At 38.2% G+C, this 24,654-nt stretch overlaps 1 protein-coding gene across 2 annotated transcripts in view; it reads left to right on the top strand.

The window, feature by feature from the left end:
* zgc:103755 (uncharacterized protein LOC449988 homolog) overlaps nucleotides 1-24,654 on the top strand; it is a 63,699-nt gene that overhangs the window by 15,226 nt on the left and 23,819 nt on the right. For both annotated transcript variants that reach the window (XM_058749818.1, XM_058749817.1), the window contains exons 7-9: nucleotides 10,651-10,896; nucleotides 12,810-12,945; nucleotides 16,518-16,649. In XM_058749818.1, the coding sequence (XP_058605801.1) occupies nucleotides 10,651-10,896; nucleotides 12,810-12,945; nucleotides 16,518-16,649 (514 nt within the window). The remainder of the gene's footprint in view (nucleotides 1-10,650; nucleotides 10,897-12,809; nucleotides 12,946-16,517; nucleotides 16,650-24,654) is intronic.

Genomic DNA, 24,654 nt, shown 5'->3' with positions numbered 1-24,654 from the left:
TGCCTACGTGCTGCCACGCTAACAAACTCCTGTCACGATGATGGTGATAAACATTTATTCAGCATCGTTTTGGATGCAGTTCAACATTAACGTTAGCTGACGGGGATATAACCTAAGCACAGGTTAGAAGGGTACTACTTGTCAGGACATTTAGACTAAAAGTCAGCATATCTCCCATCAGTGTGCGCCTACATCATCCATCTCTTGGATATTTTTTGGACTGACGAACAGAGTCGCAACCCTTTCAGTTTTCTGTGATTCAGCTAAAAAAAGATCAAAGTGAAGGTTCTGGGAGTGTGTGTTTGTGATTGCACAAGCACAGTTTGCAGCTTTTTCTCACCTGTACAAAACCTAGTAAGCTACCTTTCTGTCTGCTGCCTTAATAGGCAACATACTGACCGAGACAGCCTTTAAGCCCACATTGTACTGTAGTTTTGATGAAAATGTTGGTGTATTAGTACACTGAAAGAAAACAAAAAGTTGCAGGACTGAAATTTCACAAATAATTACAAAGAAATGACATGTGACACATTGAATTAAATGTGAAAAAAAAAAATAAGTGGAAAGACTAAAGTAGTATTTTCTTGTAAAATGTTCTCCAATAACCTGTTTTGATTTGCCACAGTGCACCAGCAGAAGTAATGATTATGAATGTGTCAGGAAAAAACAGCAGGAAGACTGCCCTAACGTTATAATAACACATTGATAAGTGTTTTCTATATTTTCGGCTGCACTGAAGTTGACGAGACTGACTCGTCATCTTCACAGTGGACGTGCACATTTCATACAGATTACATAGACTGAAAATATTTGTTTTCCATTTGATTTGGTTCATTGTCTTGCAGCATCACAGAATGAATAAAGCAAAAGTGATGAATGCCGCAGTGAATAGCAGGAACATTTTCTATATACATTTTTCATGTCTGTGAGGCAAACACAGAGTTTTGGTTAATTATTTATTTTATTTTATATATTTAGAGACCTAGAAGCCAGAAATTGCACCCTCTTTCCTTTCATTATTTTGCGAAAGCACAATGTTTTGTTGTTATTGAAAGTGCACATAAATAAAAGACCTTTCACAGATTTTAATGATGTATTACTCTTATATGTATGAGCAAAAATGACAGAGTATTTTAAGTTAAATGCAACTGATCTCACCGGCGCCTTCAAATGAACTGTCATGCAGTGCGCATGCTACTGTTTAGCTTCCACACAAACACTTCAATAGCGCACATTTTTCTAGCTTAATGTTAGAGAGAGTGGCCATGTAATGTTGCTGCTACTTACATGTTTCAGATGATAAGCCATATTTGAAGTCGATGATCGAAACAAATGTTTGCATGTTCTAACCGGTGTACTGTAATTAGGGATCAGCTGTTAATATACAGTATGCCTATCACAGACTATGTGACTTCGCCACTTCCTGTGGATTTTATTTATTTATTTTTTTTTTTTTATGCGATTAAGTGACTAATGAAATTTTGATCGACTAAGCCTCTTCTGGTCGACTAACGGCTAGTCGACTATTAGGAGGCAGCCCCACTGAAACACAGCATTTAAAAATATCCCTCCAGTTGATAGCAAGTGCAAAAATCAGGCTCCCCCCGAGTGCTCATCCCCGTGCTGGGGTAGGAGCGGGCTGATGGTGCGGAGTCGGGGTGGAGGAGGGATGCTGAAAGACTGTAGAGAGAATGAAGGTAAGATGGCTTGGCTATTTATAGAGGTTCTTTCTCGAGCTGATAGGATAGACGTTATAATTGCTGATGATGAATTGGCCGGGTTAATTATCTGAACGTGCTCCTCCCGAACTTTGTTAATAACATAATTTCACGAGTTCACACTTACATATAATAAACCGAGTAAAGGTTATGCGTATTTGGCGTGCTGTCCGGGGAGAGGGCTCCGAGCTCAGTAATTCCTCCTGAACCCGGGGTACTCCCCTTGTCCGGGGAGACGGGCATTTATCCCGGACCCAGGGCGCTCCCCCCCCAAACGATGCAATTAGTGCGGGACAGCAGCCAGAGTGGTGTGTTGATAACCCCCAAAAACTTGCAGAGCTTTAGGTTGGTGGGGTTGCTGGTCGTCGCTTGGAGTAGAATCATTGTGGTGGTATCTGGAAAGAGAATGTGGCTTCTGCGGAAGCGGGCACTTCTGCGGTATCTGAAAGAGAATGTGGCTTCTGTGGAAGCGGGCACTTCTGCGGTATCTGAAAGAGAATGTGGCTTCTGCGGAAGCGGGCACTGCTGTGGCATCTGAAAGAGAATGTGGCTTCTGCGGAAGCGGGCACTGCTGTGGCATCTGAAAGAGAATGTGGCTTCTGCGAAGCGGGCACTGCTGTGGCATCTGAAAGAGATTGTGGCTTCTGCGGAAGCGGGCACTGCTGTGGCATCTGAAAGAGAATGTGGCTTCTGCGAGCGGGCACTTCTGTGGCATCTGAAAGAGAATGTGGCTTCTGCGAAGCGGGCACTGCTGTGGCATCTGAAAGAGAATGTGGCTTCTGCGGAAGCGGGCACTGCTGTGGCATCTGAAAGAGAATGTGGCTTCTGCGGAAGCGGGCACTGCTGTGGCATCTGAAAGAGAATGTGGCTTCTGCGGAAGCGGGCACTTCTGCGGCATCTGAAAGAGAATGTGGCTTCTGCGGAAGCGGGCACTGCTGTGGCATCTGAAAGAGAATGTGGCTTCTGCGGAAGCGGGCACTGCTGTGGCATCTGAAAGAGATTGTGGCTTCTGCGGAAGCGGGCACTTCTGCGGTATCTGAAAGAGAATGTGGCTTCTGCGGAAGCGGGCACTGCTGTGGCATCTGAAAGAGAATGTGGCTTCTGCGGAAGCGGGCACTGCTGTGGTGTCTGGAAAGAGAATGTGGCTTCTGCGAAGCGGCACTGCTGTGGCATCTGAAAGAGAATGTGGCTTCTGCGGAAGCGGCACTGCTGTGGCATCTGAAAGAGAATGTGGCTTCTGCGGCGGGCACTGCTGTGGCATCTGAAAGAGAATGTGGCTTCTGCGGAAGCGGGCACTTCTGCGGCATCTGAAAGAGAATGTGGCTTCTGCGAAGCGGCACTGCTGTGGCATCTGAAAGAGAATGTGGCTTCTGCGGAAGCGGGCACTGCTGTGGTGTCTGGAAAGAGAATGTGGCTTCTGCGGAAGCTGGCACTTCTGCGGTATATGGAAAGACAATGTGGCTTCTACGGAAGCGAGCACTGCTGCAGCATCTGAAAAGGGAATGTGGCTTCTGCGGAAGCGGGCACATACTCTACATGGCGCAAAACAAATATTTAAACTATTAACAAAACATACTTGCAGTCACTGATTCAGAAGCACCAGATTGTCATAGCAAAGTAAGAATTGACCCATTTGTTTTTTTTTTTCTTTTAGAAATGGCCTTTGCACAGCCAGCCTTGTACTCTCCTAGGTTCACGAAACTGTCGTCCATAAAATGTTTTGCACAAATTCAAACATTTGGGTTGTGCTACTCTGTTGTAAGTAATCTTAATGATTCCTAACTGCATCTACTTTCGGAAGGGCAAATAAAGTGCTTTATTTTACACACAGCGTCTCCCTGACATGGCTTCATCAATGCTACTGCGTGAACATTTGGGCGGCATTACGCAAGTATTTCCACATCGTGACGTAGACATGTGAGGGCGTGTTTTAATGAGGTGTTTTAGCCCGGTCTGGATCAGCCCTATCTTTTAGATAGAATCAATCCTTTTGTGGGAGACTTTGAGCTTTGTAACTCTGCAGATCTTATACATGCACAAACAGCTACATACCACACTAAAGAAAATGAAAAATAGAAATTGCATCATATGACCCCTTTAACAAACTTTCAGCCACGAAACCTGCTTTTAGCGACTTCACCTAAAAATGAATTAATTTGCAACACTGCCTGCGTCGCTAACGGAGGCAGCATCGCGCTAGCGTCTGCTACGAGAGCTGGAGGCCCAGCTGCAGTGTTTCCCACAGACTTGGACTCTATTTGTGGCGGCATATATGCAAATTCATTCTCTGCCAACAGTAGGCGCTTATAGAGTGTGGAGAAATAGCGGTTTCCCCGGTAACACTGTACACAAAGCAGGGCTCCGCTTACAAACGCTTTATCAGAAATTACATGCAAGATGAAATGAAAATGACATCCAAAATTTAAGACAGTCGGTTACCTTTAGAAATACAATGATATAAAAACACCCGCACCGTGTTTCGATTTTGAAATGTGCAGTGCTCTTATATTCAACAAAGTCAAAGCTTTTTGAAAAAATCTATTTGTGGTGGTCAGTTTTGATATTGTGGCGGGCCGCCACTAATAAATCAGTGTATGGGAAAAACTGCAGCTGCATACGGCGCTGCGGCCGGAAGAGTCGCGGTGGAAGGCTGAGCCGAAGTGGGAAGCGAGTGAGAACTGCTCATTGAAGGCCTGCTGCTGCGACCTGACACTCGCGGAGAGCCGGGTCTTGTGCGGGACGATGGCGGTGTCGAGCAAGGCGAGTTCGGGGCTTTGCTCGATCTATAGGCTGCCTTGGCGGCTGGAGTGAGGTTGGCTGATTTGCAGGGTGACGAATAGATCATACAGATCTGCTTTGTTTACCCTCCGTGAGAACGGTGCGTTGGAATTAATGAGCGTATGCCTCAGGCTTAAATACTGTCCACTTTCCGATCAGAGGAATTGTTGATGCGGCCGAATGGTACGAGGATGCTGGGGAAGTTGGAAGTTTCGGCAGTCAAGGCGAGGTTAAGCCTCGAGTGATCCTGGGGCTGGCGGATTGCTGCTGAGAATCCGAAAATCCAGAGTAAAGGTCTAATTGTTTGGACGGGAAAAATTTGGTCTGTGATGTAAGATTAATGGCAAAAGGAGTGAACCAAATGCTGAAAGACTGTAGAGAGAATGATGGTAAGATGGCTTGGCTATTTATAGAGGTTCTGTCTCGAGCTGATAGGATAGATGTTGTGATTGCTGATGATGAATTGGCCGGGTTAAGTATCTGAACCTGCTCCTCCCGAACTTTGTTAATAAAACATCATTAAGTAAAGATCATGTTCCATGAAGATATTTTGTAAATTTCCTACTGAAAATATATCAAAACTTAATTTTTGATTAGTAATATACATTGCTAAGAACTTCATTTGGACAACTTTAAAGGTTATTTTCTGAATATTTAGATTTTTTTGCACCCTCAGATTCCATATTTTTGATTCCTATATAGTTGTATCTCGGCCAAATATTGTCCTATCATAACAAATCATACATCAGTGGAAAGCTTATTTATTCAGTTTTCAGATTATGTATAAATCTCAATTTTGAAAAATTGACCCTTATGACTGGTTTTGTGGTCCAGGGTCACATATATGTTCAAGTGTTTGTTTTTTAAATAAGCTTGGGTGTAGTTAGTTATTAGATACTATAAAAACATTGTGTTTCGTATTGATTGTGAGCTTGTGATTGGATCTATGGGAGTTTGGGCGGGACTTTGATACCTCGGCTCCAGCTAATGAGAACTACTGCAGACTTGGGCTTCAAATGATGTCATCGACACAAGATGACAGCGGACATATCTGGAATATTTTGGCTTCACTTTTCTACAATGGAAGGAAGTGGAGATGTGTTGTCCATCTTTTTTTTTTCTTCTTCTTCTTTTTGGCAAAAACAGGCAGTCAACACATGCTCACAAGAAGGTTTCATACTTGTCAAGTGTTTGTGCTATTTCTCTCAAAAATTATGGATGATAAAAATTCAGTCAAGTGTATTTCTTAACCCTCTCATACAAGCACTCATTGTCTGTTATTGTTGTGGTCTCCAGTAGTTTGTTGTTGCTGTTGTCTCATCTACTTTTTCTTATTCCATATATCAGATGCTGCTTCATAATTTGGCCAAAGCTATTTTATTCTACCTCTGATTGAAGTTAATCCATGAAGCCTTAAAATGCTGTCTAGGTAGGTCACTCACTAGATTTTGGAACAGAGGTATTGTCTCACGCTGTGCTATTAAAAGACTCAGTTGATGTATGGAGCTGCATGAGGCACAACATCAACCAGCGGTGTTGTTTATCTATGATCCCATTACAAATTGAGAGCCCTTAGTTTCCAGTTGTCAGGAGCTCTACATTTATATGTGTCTGAAGATGGAAAGCAACTCCAACACAGTACCCTGCTGTCTTAGAAATGTGTGGTACATCAAACCCTTTCAGCTTTTCTCGATGCGAAGAGAGGCTCTCAAAATGGATGTCCCAAACATGGACTCTAGGGGTGGGCGATATCACCAAAATCTTATATCACGATATGACTAATTTTATATCACAATAACGATATATATATCACGATATAGTATTTTTTTTTCTTTTAAAAAGGTTTTTATGATATTAAAATCTTTGATACCATAGAATATTCATAATCCTTGTCACCAATGTTAATATCAAACTAATAAAAGCCTAAAAATAGACAAAAAAACAAACTCAAGCTCACTGAAAATAAATAAACAGTCAGTGATGAAATAAGTATAAGAAACTAATTGCAAGCAATAGGACAACAAACTACAATAAATAAGAAATGCTACATACATTGTGTAAATTAATTGGTCTTCACTATGTTAATTATATCTATCTATCTATGATAGATATAATTAACATGTGTATTATGTATAGATTCTATACATATATATAAATATATCATTATTATTTTTTTATTTTAAGTTACAAAAGTGATTTAGTCAAGCTTCCCCTTTAAGACCGAAGTCCGGATCCAATATACTGTTACATATGCGGTTTCTCTTTCAGCTGTTTCCTCTCTCTTAAGACCTACCTAAATCGCTGTCTTTATGAGGATATTTGCCAAGACGGGGATTCTGACGCATATAAGTGTGTTTATGTAATCGTTCAAAGCCAATAAAGTGGCAAAAAAAAAAAAAAAGTGCGGTCCTCTCACACAGAAACAGACACGGCGCACGCATATAGCTCTGTTGTTTGTGTTTCAACGGCTTAAAATCGGTTGTTTTAAAACTGCAGTGCTTAAAAACGTGTGCCTACAGATGTAGTCCCTCGTTTAGGAACGAGCTCCTCGTTTTGTTCGGGTCGTTCTCCACCTGGTTCTGTCTCCCCTTCACGCCCGTGGTGGTGTGTAAAGATCTCAGTCATCCAAATGATTCAAAAGTATTACCGTAAACAGTGTATTTTGCGACACCGTGAAATAAACGATAGAACATAATATGAAACGATAGACTTTTTATTTTGTCCATCCGATATATATCGTCATATCACACAGCCCTAATGGACTCCATCATCCACATATTAATGAGCACAGGGTATGAGGCTGGTGAGATGGGCAAGCACATTAAGCCTAAAGCCAGCAGAGAGCCAATGGGCCGAGGAAAAGCGAAACACATTTACTGCTCACCAGCCAAGCCATGTCAAGGACGACGCATTTGTTTTGGCCATCTTCCTTGTCTGGTTCCAGCTCGGTGCCTGCCACAGCACATTGTTGGATAAGACAGAAGGGCACAAGAAGTCCACTGCTCAGGCAGTCGGATGTGTAATACATTTAAAAATGGTGTTAAGCCATGCTGTAGTAGAGGCATTGGGCTGTTTGGCTGGAGGGGGCTGATGAGACATACTGTTAAACATTTTCATCTAATGTCAAGTTCTTGCTGTGTCTTTGCATTCAGTGATTCAGTTTAGCTTGCACCAGTATTTTCTGTATTTTCTAGAAATGAAGTTGCACTGGGTCAAAATTGAGAGAGAAAAAACAAAACAAAATAATACAAATAAAAATTCAGTTGAGTCGCATTATTGTGTAAGTTACATTGTAGTACTACATTAAGAATTAATGTAAATAAACATTATTATGTAAACATATAAATGTAATACAAAAATAAATAAATAAATGTTTACAAAGATTATTAACTCATGTATTTTTGTTCCCCTAACTCCATTACAAATTAAAATTGTTTAATTAAAACAGAACAGGACTGAAAAAATATAAGTGTAAAACAAACATAAATTATAGTGGCATTCAATATTATTATTATAAATGCCAACCCTAAATTAAATGATTTAAAGTGAAACTAGAATTAAGGGTGTGTGGGAAATGTGCAATAGAAATAAACTTGGGCTCATGTAACCTCTCTCATTTGGCACAAATCCAAATGTGTACACTTTGCGCATGTTTTGTGGGCTTGATGTAATAATTGCATTATTTAAACTGCTTTGGAATAGAAGTCGCAGAACATTTCAGAAGATAAAATAAATAAATAAAAAATGTGATTCAGATTCTTGAAAATAAGGTAACACTTATTTTTAATAACATGACAGCTGAGCTACAAAATAGTGTAGCTTTTCCAGTAAGAATCTGTTTTCTTAAAAGGTAGCAGTTTAAACATGAAACATGAAAGATCAAAGTCCTCATATAAACCCTGAGGTGACATGATCTCTAAATAAAACATCCAAGACGCCTCTCTCTGTAAGAGTCTTTTATCAATATCTCCACCCCAGCGAGGATTCATTATTTTCTCAATTCCTATACATTTCAGTTGTTCAATACTATGGTTATATTCAATAAAGTGTCTGGCAACTGGAGAAGTAACATCATGTCTACACTGTAAAAAATTAAAAGTTGAGCCAACTTAAAATTTTAAGGCAACCAGCTTCAGCAGATTTTTGAGTTTTCTCAACTTGTCGTTTCAAGTTTATACAACAAAAAATCCCACAAAAATAAGTTGAGCAAACTCAAAAATCTGCTGAAGCTGGTTGCCTTAAAATTTTAAGTTGGACATCAGTGGACATGGACATTGAAGTAAGTATATTATATTATTAGTAGAACAAGATTTGATATGTTATGTTTAATTTTTATCAGCAGACAATCACGTCTAATGTTACCAACCAATCTTGGTCATGTAAATTTGAATAAGATTGTAATTTATTTAAAAAATCTGTTGTATCTCTCAAATAAGAAGGAAGTTGTTTCACTAACAGTTGTAAATAATAATCTATAAATACAGACAACTTTTCGGTGAGGGAGCCAATACCAGATACTATAGGTTGATAAGGAGGGTCTGCAATAGATTTATGTATTTTAGGTAAAGCATAAAGCACTGGGACATCTGGATGATGATTTGTTAACCTTTTGAATTCTTGTTCGGCAATCCATTTCTCTTCAACACCTCTGTTTAACATCTTATCTATCTGGGATTTATATTCTATAGTAGGATTAAACATTAGTTTTTTATAACATGAAGGATCACTAAGCATTGTTTTTACTTTAGATAGATATTTATTTGTATTTTGTATAACTATAGCTCATCCTTTATCTGCTTTTTGGATTGTAATTGATCTTTATATTTTATTAAATACTCTAAAGCTGCTTTTTTTTTTTTTTTTAACTTTGTCTAGATTCTTCAACTCAAACTTAGGTTTTTCCATCAAAATTTGATCTATATAATTTTCTACCAGCCGACAAAAGGGATTTTTGCCTCACAGAGGGATTGGAGATATGGGGTGTAAAGGTACTTTTAGGCTTAAATTGATTAGTGACTGTTACACCAGTACTATTACAACCAAAAAAAAAACCTTTTAATTTCACATTTCTCATAAACTTAAACAATTCGATCTTGACTAAGAAAGGATCAGTTCTTGGAGTTGGAACAAAAGATAAACCTTTACTGAGAATGTGGACATGTTCATTTGAAAGTTCTTTGTCAGATAGTCGGCATCAATAGCCTCGTGGTTAGTGCACCAACATATAGCATATAGCAACTGTGCTCACGGCGACCCGAGTTCGAATCCCATCTTGAGGTCCTTTGCTGAGCCCACCCCCTCTCTCCACCCAATGCTTTCCTGTCTGCTCTCTACAACTGTCCTATGCAATAAAAGCCCAAAAATACAACTTAAAAAAAAAAAGAAAGTTATTTGTCAGATATATTGAATATTGCATCAATATTTCTGTCTTTGTTGTTAGTAGGGTTTGCCTCACACATCTTTTTTCCCCTCAAACCTCTTCTGGTTGGACGCCTCTTCTGGTGCGTGTTCTTTGGGAATGATGTAGAGTTGCCAAAAAAGGCCTCATAGTGGTAGAAGATGTTGTAGAAGATGAAAGGTTGGATTCACTGGAGTCTTTAGTTTGAGACAGCCATCCTAATTGAGATCCTAATTAAAATCGTCATGAAAATACAATCAGTTGCATGATTTATAAAAAATAAAAAAAATAAAAAAAAAAAACATTAAATAGCTTCAATTTAGTTACACTTTAGACACTTTATGTCAGTCGCTGGTAGTGAATCCAAATATATATATATATATATATATATATATTTTTAAGATTTGCTTGACTGCAGCTTAGCTACTTTATATTACAAGTAGCTTGTTAGCTGGAGTTTCCCTAAAGCTGACTCATGGTATTTACAGACGGGTGAAAGGAAGATCCATCCTGGAAATCAATTCAAAGTTGTTCTGAAAGATCTCCCTTATTTTATGAGGATTCTGTGATGCCTTATGTGGTGGCCCAACACCTTACTAGGACACTTTATGTTGGTTTTTAACTTGTTTGCTTTAACTTTTTGATGTTTTATTTAGGATGTTTTTATTTATGTAATTTTGCTATAATTTATGTATGTTTTTAGACATGCTTTCAATCAACCTTTTAACAAGTTTGTTACTTGTCTTATCTTTTTAGAATGATAAGGGCCAGTGTCCGGCTGATGTTGTTTCAGAGCCTCTAGACATGCATCTTGAAATAGCTGATGCCGCGGTCCAGGCTAAAGAGTTGCGCGCACTGCTGCAGGAGGTCCTCCCGAGACCCGACGCTCTCCTCCCGCTCCTGCCTGCTCGACCTCAAGGTCTCCTATCGGATAAAGCTTGTGCCCAGCTTTCAAGTATGGGACTTCACATTGGAGACAAAGTTATCATTGCTGGTCAAAAGGTACTGCATAATTCTTAATTTCTTTGACCATGTAATGAGCAAACAAACATATTTTATTTATATTTTTATTGCACATAGAGTGGCTTCAAAAAACATTTGGACATTTAAGTCACTCTCAATTGGCATTCACTACAAAATATCAAACTTTATCTTCACTTCCTTAAATCACTCTTTGAATTATTTTTCACCAGCTGGTCTCAAGGTCATTTTTATGAAAACTTATGAAATCCCGCAGTTAACACAGATTTCCTTGCAGGATAACCAGTGGTGTAGTTCATTATGTGGACAAAAATAATAATAATATTGCATTTGTCCAATACACAATAATAATATTAACATTATTTTAACATGCAGGTCAATAACAATAAGTTAACAATAACAGTTAACAATAAGTTTATTAAGCTTAAGCATTTTCAACAGAGTTTGTTTGATTGTTTATTTATTTATATGTGTATAATCTGTTATGTTTTATTATATAATGCTTTTTTTTTTTTTTTTGCTGTAGCTTATGTATCTTAATATTTTTGAGGGGCCACTTGGTTTGTGTGTGTACCAAATGTCCCCACAAAGGTGGTAAATCATGAAAATCATAAAAATATTGACATTGTGGGGCCGTTTCATGTGTATACATTTAATATTCATATGTGTGTATTTCTAAAATATTAAATGCATTAATGTGTTCATCATGCATAAACAATTTGCGAACAGCGTGGTATGTCTATTGCTTTAAAAGCAGTGTTAATTAAGCAAATTTGTTAGGTTAATGAAATCTAAATTATTTAAAGAGACACATTGGCAGCAAAAGTGCGTACACAAAAATGTATGTGTGCTGGAAAAAATGCACATGTGCTTCGAAAATCAAGGAAATGTGTGTGCTTGTTGATCCTCACACCAAACATAAAGACGAGTTACAGATGCAAGTTCAAACATAACAGGTTTGCTGTGATTAATATTGATTGAAGCCATTGAGAAATCAAATTTAATAGAAACAGGTGCACCCCCACACAATGTTCCACAAACTGAGAGTTGTCGGAAATAAATGACTTCATGCACTGCTCCCAGCCAAGAACTCAAATGTCACTGAACGGTATCCTAAAGCTGCCACGCAATCAAATCTGTCCTACATGCTGTATAACTGTCTGAAATTCACTACAGCTAAAAGGAAGCTGCTTTGAAAGCTGTGGCCCATTGTGACATCATCAGTAATGGACAGGGATTCAGCTGGGGCTCTCAAATCCATTTGCAGTGGGTCAGAAAACTGAAAGAAGAGTAAAGAGACCAGAGGGCTTGCTCATCTGTATTGTCCTTGCAGAAATAATTCCTTTTACTTATTTTTTTATTTTTTTGGCTGACTCTCACCCTCTCTTACCTACACACCAAATTATCCATTAATGAAATCCTCCGCCACATTGGGACTGAAGTGAGCAGAGTGCCTAGAATCCGCAGATTGGCTAATCAAAACCCCATTATCTTCAGGGATCCTTGGCGCCGCTGGCTTTCTTTGATCCCCATTTTACTTTTAACGTTATTTTTATCCAAGCTCATTTGCCTGTTTATGAATGTCGGCGCATAAGAAAACAAGGTCGGCTCTCCGGCGACCGGGAGAACAGGCCTAAATACGTGCCACTGTGTGCGAATGTGCTTGTTTGTTTCTGGAATAAAGTAGTAATCACTTTTCATTGCCCTCCGGAGTATGGAGCAAGATAAAGAGAGCGTGAAACAGGTCTATTGAACATGTATTATCGCCTCGGCAGCCCACGCGGCCAGAAAACTATTTCTCACACTGTCCCCACAGAGCCTCCCCTCCGTTTGTTAAAGTGTTTCAGCAGGATGCTCCTGTGGTTCCGTGATTGAATGCATTAAGGAAAAGTGTAAATCTTAGTTTACTCTGCGGCTCTCGCTTGTTTTGCAAGGTTGGGACTCTGCGGTTCTGCGGCAGTACAGAGTTTGCTGGTGGTCTTTGGGCTGGAGTGGAGCTTCACCAACCAGTGGGCAAGAATGATGGATCGGTAGCTGGCGTTCAGTACTTCACCTGCCCGATTAAACATGGTAAGATTATAAATGGAAACGTTTTTCCCATATGATAGTGACTTGCAAAGAGTATTGTAAAATAATTAGCTAACTAGTACAACCCAAATTTCTGAAATGTTGGGACCTTTTTTAAATTTGAATAAAATGAAAACTAAAAGAATTTCAAATCACATGAGCCAATATTTTATTCACAATAGAACATAGATAACATAAATGTTTAAACTGAGAAATGTTACAATTTTATGCATAAAATGAGCTCATTTCAAATTTGATGCCTGCTACAGGTCTCAAAATAGTTGGGACGGGGGCATGTTTACCATGGTGTAGCATCTCCTCTTCTTTTCAAAACAGTTTGAAGATGTCTGGGCATCGAGGTTATGAGCTTCTGGAGTTTTGGTGTTGGAATTTGGTCCAATTCTTGCCTGATATATGTTTCCAGCTGCTGAAGAGTTCATGGTCATCTTTAACGTATTTTTTGTTTAATGATGCGCCAAATGTTCTCTATAGGTGAAAGATCTGGACTGCAGGCAGGCCAATTCAGCACCCGGACTCTTCTACTATGAAGCCATGCTGTTGTAATAGCTGCAGTATGTGGTTTTGCATTGTCCTGCTGAAATACACAAGGCCTTCCCTGAAATAGACGTCGTCTGGAGGGGAGCATATGTTGCTCTCAAACCTTTATATACCTTTCAGCATTCATAGTGCCTTCAAAAACAGGCAAGCTGCCCATACCGTATGCACTTATGCACACCCATACCATCAGAGATGCTGGCTTTTGAACTGAACGCTGATAACACGCTGGAAGGCCTCCCTCCTCTTTAGCCCGGAGGACACATCGTCCGTGATTTCCAACAAGAATGTCAAATTTGGACTCGTCTGACCATAGAACACTTTTCCACTTTGAAACAGTCCATTTTAAAGAGCCTTGGCCCACAGGACACAACGGCACGACTGTACCATGTTCACATATAGCTTCCTTTTTGCATGATAGTGCTTTAGTTGGCATCTGCAGATGGCAAGGCAGATTGTGTTTACCGACAGTGGTTTCTGGAAGTATTCCTGCCCCTTTTAGTAATGTCAATTGCAGAATCATGCCAATGAGCGATGCAGTGTCGTCTGACGGCCTGAAGACCATGGGCATCCAACAAAGGTCTTTGTCCCTTATGCACAGAGATTTCTCCAGTTTCTCTGAATCTTTTGATGATGTTATGCACTGTAGATGATGAGATTTGCAAAGATTTGATGTTGATGGAACGTTGTTTTTAAAGTATTCCACAATCTTTTTACGCACTCTTTCACAGATTGGAGAGCCTCTGCCCATCTTTACTTCTGAGAGACTCTGCCTCTCTTAATTAGTTGCTAGATGTTCTCCCAGCTGATTCTTTTCAAAATTTCTTGCTTTTTCAGCCCTTTGTTGCCCCTATGACAACTTTTTTGAGACCTGTAGCAGGCATCAAATTTGAAATAAGCTTTTAGTGGATAAAAGTGTAAGATTTCTCTGTTTAAACATTTGTTATGTTCTCTAGGTTCTATTGTGAATAAAATATTGGCTCATGTGATTTTGAAAGTCTTTTAGTTTTCATTTTATTCAAATGTCCCAACATTTCCGGAATTTGAGTTGTAAGTTTACCAGGTGCAACAAAATGAAGGAATGAGTCATGTCTGTTTCATATAAATCTTAATTTAAACAGACCGTTACAAGTGTGATCCTGTGATATTTTAGCCCAACTAGGTAACTATTGAGGGTAATGTTTACTTACTAGCTAAACTGGAGCAATACGATGTCAAGCAACAAAGCATGTCTTTTTGACATTTTTTTTTTTTTTGAACAAATGATAAGGAAAATGTGATAAGTGCGATATGAGCATAACTGAGTTGAATATTTACTAACACAATAGCCAAGGAATTGTGTCTTTTTATTTAGGGTTAGGTGCTTCAAGAGACCTCCCTGCCAAGCTACCTGAAAAACTATGTGCAAGTGCACCGAGGGCAAAAGCTGCTTTAAACGCGAAGGATGGTCACACCAAATGTTGATTTAATTTAGTTAATGTAAGTTAATTGATAAAGAAATCTATTTATGACATTATTTTTGACAGCATCCTAATTTTACACCATTTTTACACAAGTGCCTAACACTTATAACAGTACTGTAGCTTTGCAGGTAGGTTACTTGAAGAATCTTAGAGATGTTGCCATTGTTCTTCTGGATTTAGTCTCTCTCAGTTTTTTTTTTTTTTTCATTTCATTCCAGACAGACAGACTGAATGATGATGAGATCAGATGATCAGATCTCTGTGTGGAGCACTGGCTGTTGTCAGACTCGTGCAAACAAATATCTCACTGGATTATTACAATTAATGGCAAAATGAATGTTTGGAAATGTAAACTTATATTTCCTACTGACACACTACAGCAATTTTTAGCTGTTGAAAATACTTGTGTTCTAATAATTTTTGCCACCATTATATATCTAACCTGCCATGAATTGGACAGATGTGATATAACAATATATAAGGATAACTAGCTAACTAGTGAGATAAATTTGTAATAAATCAGGCACAGCAAAATGCCAAGGAATGAGTCATATCTCTTCCATAACCAGCTACAACTTTGACAAGTGTGTTATAGTGATATTTGAGTTTAACTAGCTAATTAGTGAGTGTTATGTTTTAGTAACTAGCTAACCAGGCACAACAAAGCATCAAGGAATGAATGATATATCTTGCATAACTAGCTATGACTTTACAAGTGTGTTATGGCAATATAAGGAGCTAACTAGTAAGTGCAATGTTTGCTAACTAGTAAAACAGAGGCAACATGATAGATCACCAAGGAATCGTATCTTTTTTTGTGTTATTCTCTTTGTTTTTTGTTTTTTCTTTACCAGCCACATGATGGAATATAAGCATACGTAGTTAACTTGCACAACAGATCACCAAAAAAAATTAGCCATGTGTCTTCCAAAACCAGCTATGACTTTGAAAAGTGTGTCATGATAATATTTGAATATAATTAGTAATGGGTAATGTTTACTAAGTAAATAACCAGGAAAAACATGATAAAGCATCAAACAGTTGCTTGTCTTAACCAGCCACAGTTGTGAAAGTAAGAAACAGCAACATTTGAGCATAACTAGTGACTTGTGTATTTTTTTTACTAATTAGCCATGCATGTATGTTTGTTCGTTTTTTGGTTTTTGTTTGTTTGTTTGTTAAATATTTAACATAGAAAAAATAACTAGCTTCAACCATGACAATAGTCACAGAGTGGAATTGTATCGTTCATATGCTTGATCTGGGTTGCGTTTCCCAAAGCAACTATGGTCGCACGTTCCGTCGTTACCGATACAGTTCAATAGAACTAACGACCATAGTTAGCTAATGACGGTTTTGGGAAACGCACCCCTGATGATATTTCGTCATATGTAACAATTGTTTTTCTTACAGTGTTGCACCCTACCGGGCAAATTTTTCATTTGCATTTCAATTATGATATCGACACACATAATATGAATCTTCACATATGTAATGTATATAGTTGGCGATTCTTGTCTGTTCTCAACAAAATAATTTCTCTCTGTCCCCCTCCAGGAATCTTCGCCCCCCTTTCTAAAGTCAGCAAACTATCGGAACGCCGGATAAACAGTCCCCGCCAGCCCACCGCTCCCGTCCCCCACCCAAGACGGATTGACTTGGCGCGGGTCACGTCCAAGGTCAACACAGGTACATCTCTCATTGACCCGGTTGCTTAATGATCCCCTTTACAGCTCACAAACCCAGTATCAGGAGGAACCCAGCGGCCACCACAGACTCAAAGCTAATTACCATCCCAGAGGACCTGCTTGATAAATAAACTTACACAAGTGTGAACCGCGATAGTGGTGATAAAGCAGTTGGCGTTACCGCTTTATTCTGTCCCCTTTGGGGCTGTAGGGACTATAAAAAGCCATGTGAGCACTGAGGAATCATTGAGAGAGTTAATGTCACTTATGTGCCATTACAGCATTCACCCCAGGGTCCGTTTATACTGATGTGACACCCACCAATGTGTGGAGTGAATCACGCTAACATGCATAAACTCTGCTTTTGTCACATATGCAAATAAAGAGGACAAATGACTCATTTAAAGTCTTCCTGTATTATCATACATGACAGAAAACCTCAAAGAGATTTCATACAAGCGAAGCTGACATAAAATACTTCTGAAAACTATTCCTGTTGTGATGGTATATTCATTTTAAAATTATTATAATACATTTTGATAATGCTTATGATTTTTTGTGATGGGTTTGTGAACCACATGGAATATTTTTACTAAAAATGGCTGGGTAATATAGGTTATAGAAATATTTTTTTACACATCTGTATGTTACATTGTTAGGCCAGTATTTTATTGTAAATAAGTGGATCATTGAATCATTCATTCAACTAATTAATTTAAAAATCATTCAGGGACTAAATATCACTGCTTTGTATTACCTTGAGACATGCAGTGGTTTGCACTATATTTGTATGCAGAGTAAAAATGGACTAATTGTGAGTACCGTCTAAAATGTAGGATACACAGTATTGTATTTCCTTTTGAAAATCAGTGTTGCAGTATGAATATCAGCTTGGCTGTGGTTATCTGCGAGTGAGTCAAAGTTGTGCTGACTTTCAAAACAACATCTCTTACTAATATGATACTACTTGCATATTCATAATGAATTTTATTATTTTCATATTATCATATTCTAGCCTACATTTTGAAACCATTTGGGCCAATTGAAATTAACTGAGGAACAAAGATTTTAATAAAAGTAGTGAAACGCAAATAATCATGGCCAAAGATAGCTTAGTCTTAAATTATGATGTTGAATAAATGAATGAATAAGTAAATACACATACATACAAACACCCATGCACACTTATTACTGTAAATAAAAAGAAAAATGCTAATGTGTTAAAAAAAAGAAAAAAGGATAAAACATATCACCCATACAAAGTTCCAAGGGCATCAGATATAAGTACAGTATACGTAACACCTAAATATCCTGTAACCTGCTGGGACTCTCATTTCTCATAATATACGTCTCCGGAGAGAGGTAGTGTTCCCACACAGACTTCCATTAGTGCACTAATGCTGATGAACAGCAGTTCCTCTCATCACCTCTGTTACACTAGAGACGTTCCCTTGCTCTTTCTGTGTGGCCTGCTGGTGTTGGCTGGTCTTTACCAGGTTGGTGTAACATTGTTGATCTGTTTTCCCATTATCTCAGAGACAAGCATTTCCACTGTGTCTTCCTCCAGGGCCCATGTATTTTCCACTCAGACAGCTAAATGTAGACATATGGATCTCAATAGCTTTGTGTGGCAATAGCACTTTTATGAAGAACCCTTAAGGCATTGCAAAACGACAGTTGTTTTTTTCTACTTCCCCCTTAAATTTTTTCCCTTACCGTTTAGTTTTTATTATATCTTTGTGTGTGTGTGTTATATATTTTAGGAGTGTAACGATACATGTATTGGTACCAAACCGTCACGGTACGGACATCTCGATTCGGTGCATGAGGCCTTACAACGAATACAGGCAATTCGCCCTCAATCCAGAAGGTGGCACCCGCAGTAATGCAACGCTGTTTGATAACCACCAGCAGAAGAACAGGCGAATGCCATGAGTTGCGCACTTGAAAACAAAGCCCACTAGACAGTGACCTTGTGCTGATTCTGAATGCGTCTCTCACTGACAAAGGAGTAACTTATACTTTAAAGGCTTGCACACTCAACTGTTCGCAGAATGGAGCGTTGTGCTCGTGTATCCTACCTCTCTCATTTGGCACAAATCCAAATATTCCATAATATTTTCATATTTGCCATGTATCTGAATGTAAAACTATTATTCATTATGTAAATTATAAGCTTTGTACTTCAGTCGCGTTCCAGCAGTGACACAGAGGCAGGCGCGCTAATGTTTGGTTCACTTTTATTTTGATAAAGTACCAACTGCGCTGTCAAGTTAGCAATGCTGGAAGTTATGTTTTGTGTGTGTGTGCACGCGATCGCTTCAACTGTGTCCTTATACCAGCAGAATCAACTTAAAACACTCCTGTCAATTATTGACTTATTAATAATGCATTACTGTAAAAGGTCTACTTTTATTTGTGTACACTCACAATGAAAACAAAACATTGTGCTTGTGTAAAATAAAGAAAACAAATATGTCGCTTTCTGCCATTTGAGTTTCCTTTCTGTGAACAAATTAAGCGTGTCACAAAGGCTTAGTTCACACTGCAGGTCTTAATACTCAGATCGGATTTTTTGCTGAAATCCAATTTTTTTTGCGCTGTTGTTCACATTGTCATTTAAATGCAACTGCCATCAGTCTCATGTGTGAACCGTATACGGCCCTGAAGTGACCCGCATGCGCAGAAGAAGACGTGACAACAGACGCAGCGCACTGTGTTTGCGGAAATAAAAATGGATGCTGCTCGTGTTAACGCGTGTTTAGCAATTTTTAAGTTAATGTGCAATCGGAGCCTAAATAAAGAAGTGATAAGAAGAAGAATATTAAGAAGAAGGAGAGCACGATTTCCTCCAGCGCAGAATTGTGATGTCTGTCGCATTTCAATGACGTAAAAATCGCATGAAATGTGACATGGCCGTTCAAACAGAAGTAGCATTGCAAAACATTGGATATGTATCCAATTTAGGACCACGTATGAAAGTGGCCTGTGCCTGATTTGAAAAAAATGGGATTTGTGCTGTTCAGACTGTCATAAGAAAATCAGATATGGGTCACATTTGGGCAAAAGTCGGATTTGGGCCACTTTAGCCTGCAGTGTGAACCTAGTCTAAAATGAACTGAAACTCAGCATAGCCTATATAGGCTACGTTATGCAGTGCTTAAAGTTCTCCGGCACCGTGCCGGATCTCCGGCGTGCAGCGTCTGTATGTGTGAAAGGGGCTAAACTCTTCCTCTGAATATGCTGTGAATTTGAATTGCTTAAAGTTAATCTGGGAAAACAGTGTGCATTATCTCACTAGATTTGTAACGTAAATAATTTATAAACCTTTTCCAACACAGGATCCAATACATCAACCCATTTCTAAATATGCCATTTATTGTACATCGCGATTTCAAAATAAAAGTTTCTGAGTTTGCACGTGGCCAAATATTAAAATTGAATGGCTTTAAATATTGCTTAATCATGCTGTAAAGTGAAACGTCACCAGGCTGTTGGTGCCCTCTGCAGGTATTTTATGGTACATAACTGTTAGATGACATCGCGCACATTAACTGAGAGAAACATTCATGGATCGGAGGAGAGTGTTTTTGCTTTGTAATAAGAGTTCGGTACAAACGTGATTAATTCACTTAGTGAGTGTGACCGTTTTTACAGCTCCGTGACACAACCCATCAAAAGGCTTATATAAATGCCGCAGAATAAGCCTTACAAGTTATCAGAGGTGCAACAGCTCGTTCATATATATGTTTTTGATACAGAGTGCAAATGGCTGTGCATTTATTTATTTATTTTTTTAACTCGATGGGAGCAAAATGAAACTGTTTGGACCCGAAGCTGTGTGTATTGCCTGTCTCCCCTCTTCCCCCTCCACTCCATTCCGCTGCGCACCATGCCCACTTTTTTAGTGTTTTTTAAAACTGTGGTGAGAACCAGTGCTGAAACAGGGGGTTTCATGACCCTTTAATTTGGTTATGTTAATATCATGTATAGGCATATTACATTATGTATTTTAATAGTGTTGTTCAATATAACTATGTAATTACTTGGTTTTGATATTTTATTTGAGCCAATTATTATTGCCTCATCGTTAGATTATATATAAATAGTCATACTAAAGCCTGGTTTTCACTTAATTAGGTCTATTTGTGTTACTAAAAAATATCAGATTACTCAGTTGTCAAAATAATCAGTAGATTACTTGATTACCAAAATAATCATTAATTACAGCCCTAGATTAGTTAAAATGTTTCAAAATACAACTGCATTGTTTTACTTTTTGTAATTAAATGAAAATAGTATTAAAATAGTATTAAAATATTGTCTCGTTCTAGTGAACCAAGTATCTGTATTTTGTCTCATCTCATGAGCTAAGTGTATTGTCACTAGTGTTGTCAAAAGACCCGGTACTTCGGTACTAAGTCGATACAAAAAAAATGAAAACGTCACGGTACCAGGTTTTTTTAAGTACCCGGTCAACCCGGTTCTTGACCCGTACGGCCCAACGATTTCCGCGATGCAGAAAACGCAGACGGAATCTCGGAATCCAGTTATAACAATGGAATTTACAGTTTAGCACGGAATGTCACGGAATTTGTCAAAGTTTGGATGAATTAATCAAAAGTAGGTCATTACACTTAAATCAAAGCGCAACATGGACTAGTATCTGTAAATATTAAGCCGCAAATGTCGATTCAGATATGAATCCCGCATGTTCTGCGAGTCTCTGTGTGTGTGAATGAATGAATGGCAGAGACGCGCGTTTTTTTTTTTTTTTTTTTTTTACTAACGTTACACACACTGAAGCGCGTGTGACGCTCGCAGTGATTTCAGCATCTGCCGTCTCAATGAGGACATAAATACATAAACAACATCTACAGAACTGCTCTGAGAGTCACTTCACGAGCATTTTACCGTTTCATTTGAGTAAAACCAGCTTCATATCATATAGCTACACACAGAAATGTAAAGGTATTCATAGCAACCCGTCAAAATAAGTTTATCTTAAAGACATTGTGCCAGAAATATATTACTATTATTTAGTTGAATATATGTGATACTATTACTACTGTTGAAATTGTTTTTTTATTTTTTAAGAAATAAACACACAATATTTCTTCCATATTTTAATTTTAATAGTAAATCCCCTTTATTTACCAAAAAAATTAAATGTGTTTAAATTTCACTAATTAAAAGACAAATTAAATTTGGGTGAAACTTGTTTACTGTTTTTCATACTTTCATACTTTTATTACTTGATTTTGTTCTCAGTGGCCCATTTTTGTTTTGATTTTGTCCTGTTTGAGGATCCAACCAAAGCCCATTGTAAGATTTCTAGCATGGACAGTCAATTTTAATTGTTTTATCTGTTGGTAGTTGATTGAATCCTTGATGCCATGATGCCAACATGTTATCCAGGATCTCTGGCAGAAAAATAGGCCCACGACATTAAAGATACAGCAGTATATTTCATTGTACACATGGGATACTTTTTTTATTCCTGTGTGCACCAAACCCATCTTGAGTGTTTGCTGTTAAAAAGCTCATTGCATCTGACCATAGAATCCAGTCCCGTTTGAAGTTCCAGTAATGTCTAGCAAATTAATATGCTGGAGTTTGTTTTTGGATGAGCGAGGAGAATTTTTCTTGAAACCCTCCCAAACAACATGTGGTGATGTAGGTGCAGTTTGATGATCTTTTTTTTTTTTTGAGGCTTTCTGACCCCAAGACTCAACTGTTTTCTGCAATTCTTCAGCTGTGATCATTGGAGCGTCTTTGGCCACTCAAACTATCCTCCTCACCTTGCTTTAAGACAAAATAGACTCACGTCCTCTTCCAGGCAGATTTGTAACATTTTCTGTTGATTGGAAATTTTTGAATTATTGCCCTGATGGTAGAAATGGGAATTTTTAATGCTTTAGCTCTCTTCTTACAGCCACTTTCTAATTTGTAAAACTTAACAATATTTAGCTGCACAACAGAAATACATTCTTTGATTTCACTCATTGTGTACAATGATTAAGAGAACTTGGCCTTTGTTTCCCCTCATATTTATATTCCTGTGAAACAGGATGCCATGGCTGGGTAATTTCATGTTCCTAGTCACCCTGGTGTGATAAAAAATGCAAATATGAATGGGAATATACTTCAGAGATATTTCAATCATGAGAATTATTTAGGGGTACCAATAATTGTGGCCATTGTGTACTAGAGAAAAATATTCATTTCATAATGTGATTTTCCCCCATTTTTACTTTTACTTTTTTTTTTTTTTTTTTTGATTAAACTAAAGGTTAGATTTTTTATTTTTTTTGAATGAAAGATCAAATGTACAATGTGGAGTTATTTTCACAGCTGCCTTTGATCATATTTACCAAGGGTATGAATAATATTGAGCACAACTATATATATATATATATATATTAGGGGTGCTCCGATTGATCGGCTACCGATCACTATCGGCCGATAATCGCTTTGGGATGTTTGATCGGCGGTCTTTAAAAATGCAGATCTAAAGCTGGTGACGCGTCTGCCGTGAGAGATTTTGCATGACATGCAGCGGCATGCGGTCCGGCAGTGTGTTTCATAAGCAGTCTGCAGCAGCGCAGCGATTGATTCCACACCGAGTTTGCTGCATGACACGCGCTGAATTAAAGTGACAACGCATTGGTTGCGGTAAATATGAAAACGAAAATGTAGTAATTACGCCATAAATGCATATAATTAAAGTCTGTTGTGTTTCACAGTCAACACATATGGTTTTCTGTTAAAGGAAAAGAGCACGTTTAGATAAACAAGGCAATAATAGATGGCACTGGTGGAGGTAGTAAAACAAAGTTCTTTATGAACCGCAGGATTGCTTGTAATAAAGATTTAAATGCAAAAAAGGCAGTAGAGCTGACTGTTTCTGTCTATGGTAAGTTTTAATTTAGAATGTTTGTGATAATATAAGAAAAGTATTTTAAATGTTTTGCCACTTGCTTGAGCAACTGTGTTGTGCTGTGTGTAAGCTATTGTGCAACAATTGCACGAGTGTAAAAACAAAATGCAATGCACGGTCAAACATTTAGGTGAGATATATTTATCTTTTTGAAAAATGTCTTAAAAATGCTCCTCTCCACCCCTCAAATAAAAAAAAATCCTGAGAATTTGGTGGCAAAATTTGCGTAATTGTCATGAAATGTCACAATGCAAAAATTCTTAATGTCCTAAAAAAGCATAACTGTTTATTAAGAATTTATGAATTGTGATAATAATTAACAATAATAATAATAATAATTTCAGAGTTTCTAGTTTTCAACTGTATGGCACAATTTAAGTAAAAAGCCCATTGACAAAAATGCTTAAATATTAATAAATATTAGAGCCCTGCACGGGCCTCAAATTTAGGCCCTACCCCGGCCCTGGCCCGAGATGCTCAGGCCCTAGCCCGGCCCGTGTCCGACAGCTTATCAGAATTACCGGCCCGAGTCCGACCCGAGCCCTTCTCCCAAAACGGCTCATGTTTCAGCTATTAAAATAGTTCAGTTTTGTATGTAATGGCAAAGTGATTATATTTAGTTTTTTTCCTTGTTTTTTTTTTTTTAATTATATTAAGTTAATTTTGAAAAACGTTTGGAGCATTTTTCGTTCGTTAAACAAGTTATTTCTTTCTTAAAGTAACGACCAAGCAGCCAGCGGCAGACCGGCATGCTGATCATAGCATGTTTGATCAATTTAGCCTTCTCAAATCATCACGACTTGCCTAAAATAAAATCTATAGATATACTAAAACAGTTCAAGCATATAACAATGTTTAAAGGTTAAACCTAGATAAATGTGCGCTGCATCCAATAGTTTGTGCGGAGAACGGAAGCTAAAGCACAGGACATGGAGGCACCAGCGCAATCAATTGCATTTTTTTTTTTTTTCAATGGAAACAACTTAAAATAGGCCGTAATTTTTGCTCATAAAGGTGCGAGTAATACATCATTCGGAACTGTAAAGGGTCTACTTCTATTTGTGTG

Source organism: Onychostoma macrolepis, chromosome 17 (genome assembly GCF_012432095.1).
Source record: "Onychostoma macrolepis isolate SWU-2019 chromosome 17, ASM1243209v1, whole genome shotgun sequence".
NCBI classification, from domain to species: Eukaryota; Metazoa; Chordata; class Actinopteri; order Cypriniformes; family Cyprinidae; genus Onychostoma; species Onychostoma macrolepis.
The sequence above is the reverse complement of the archived record's forward strand: the minus strand, read 5'-3'. Positions and strand labels throughout refer to the sequence as shown.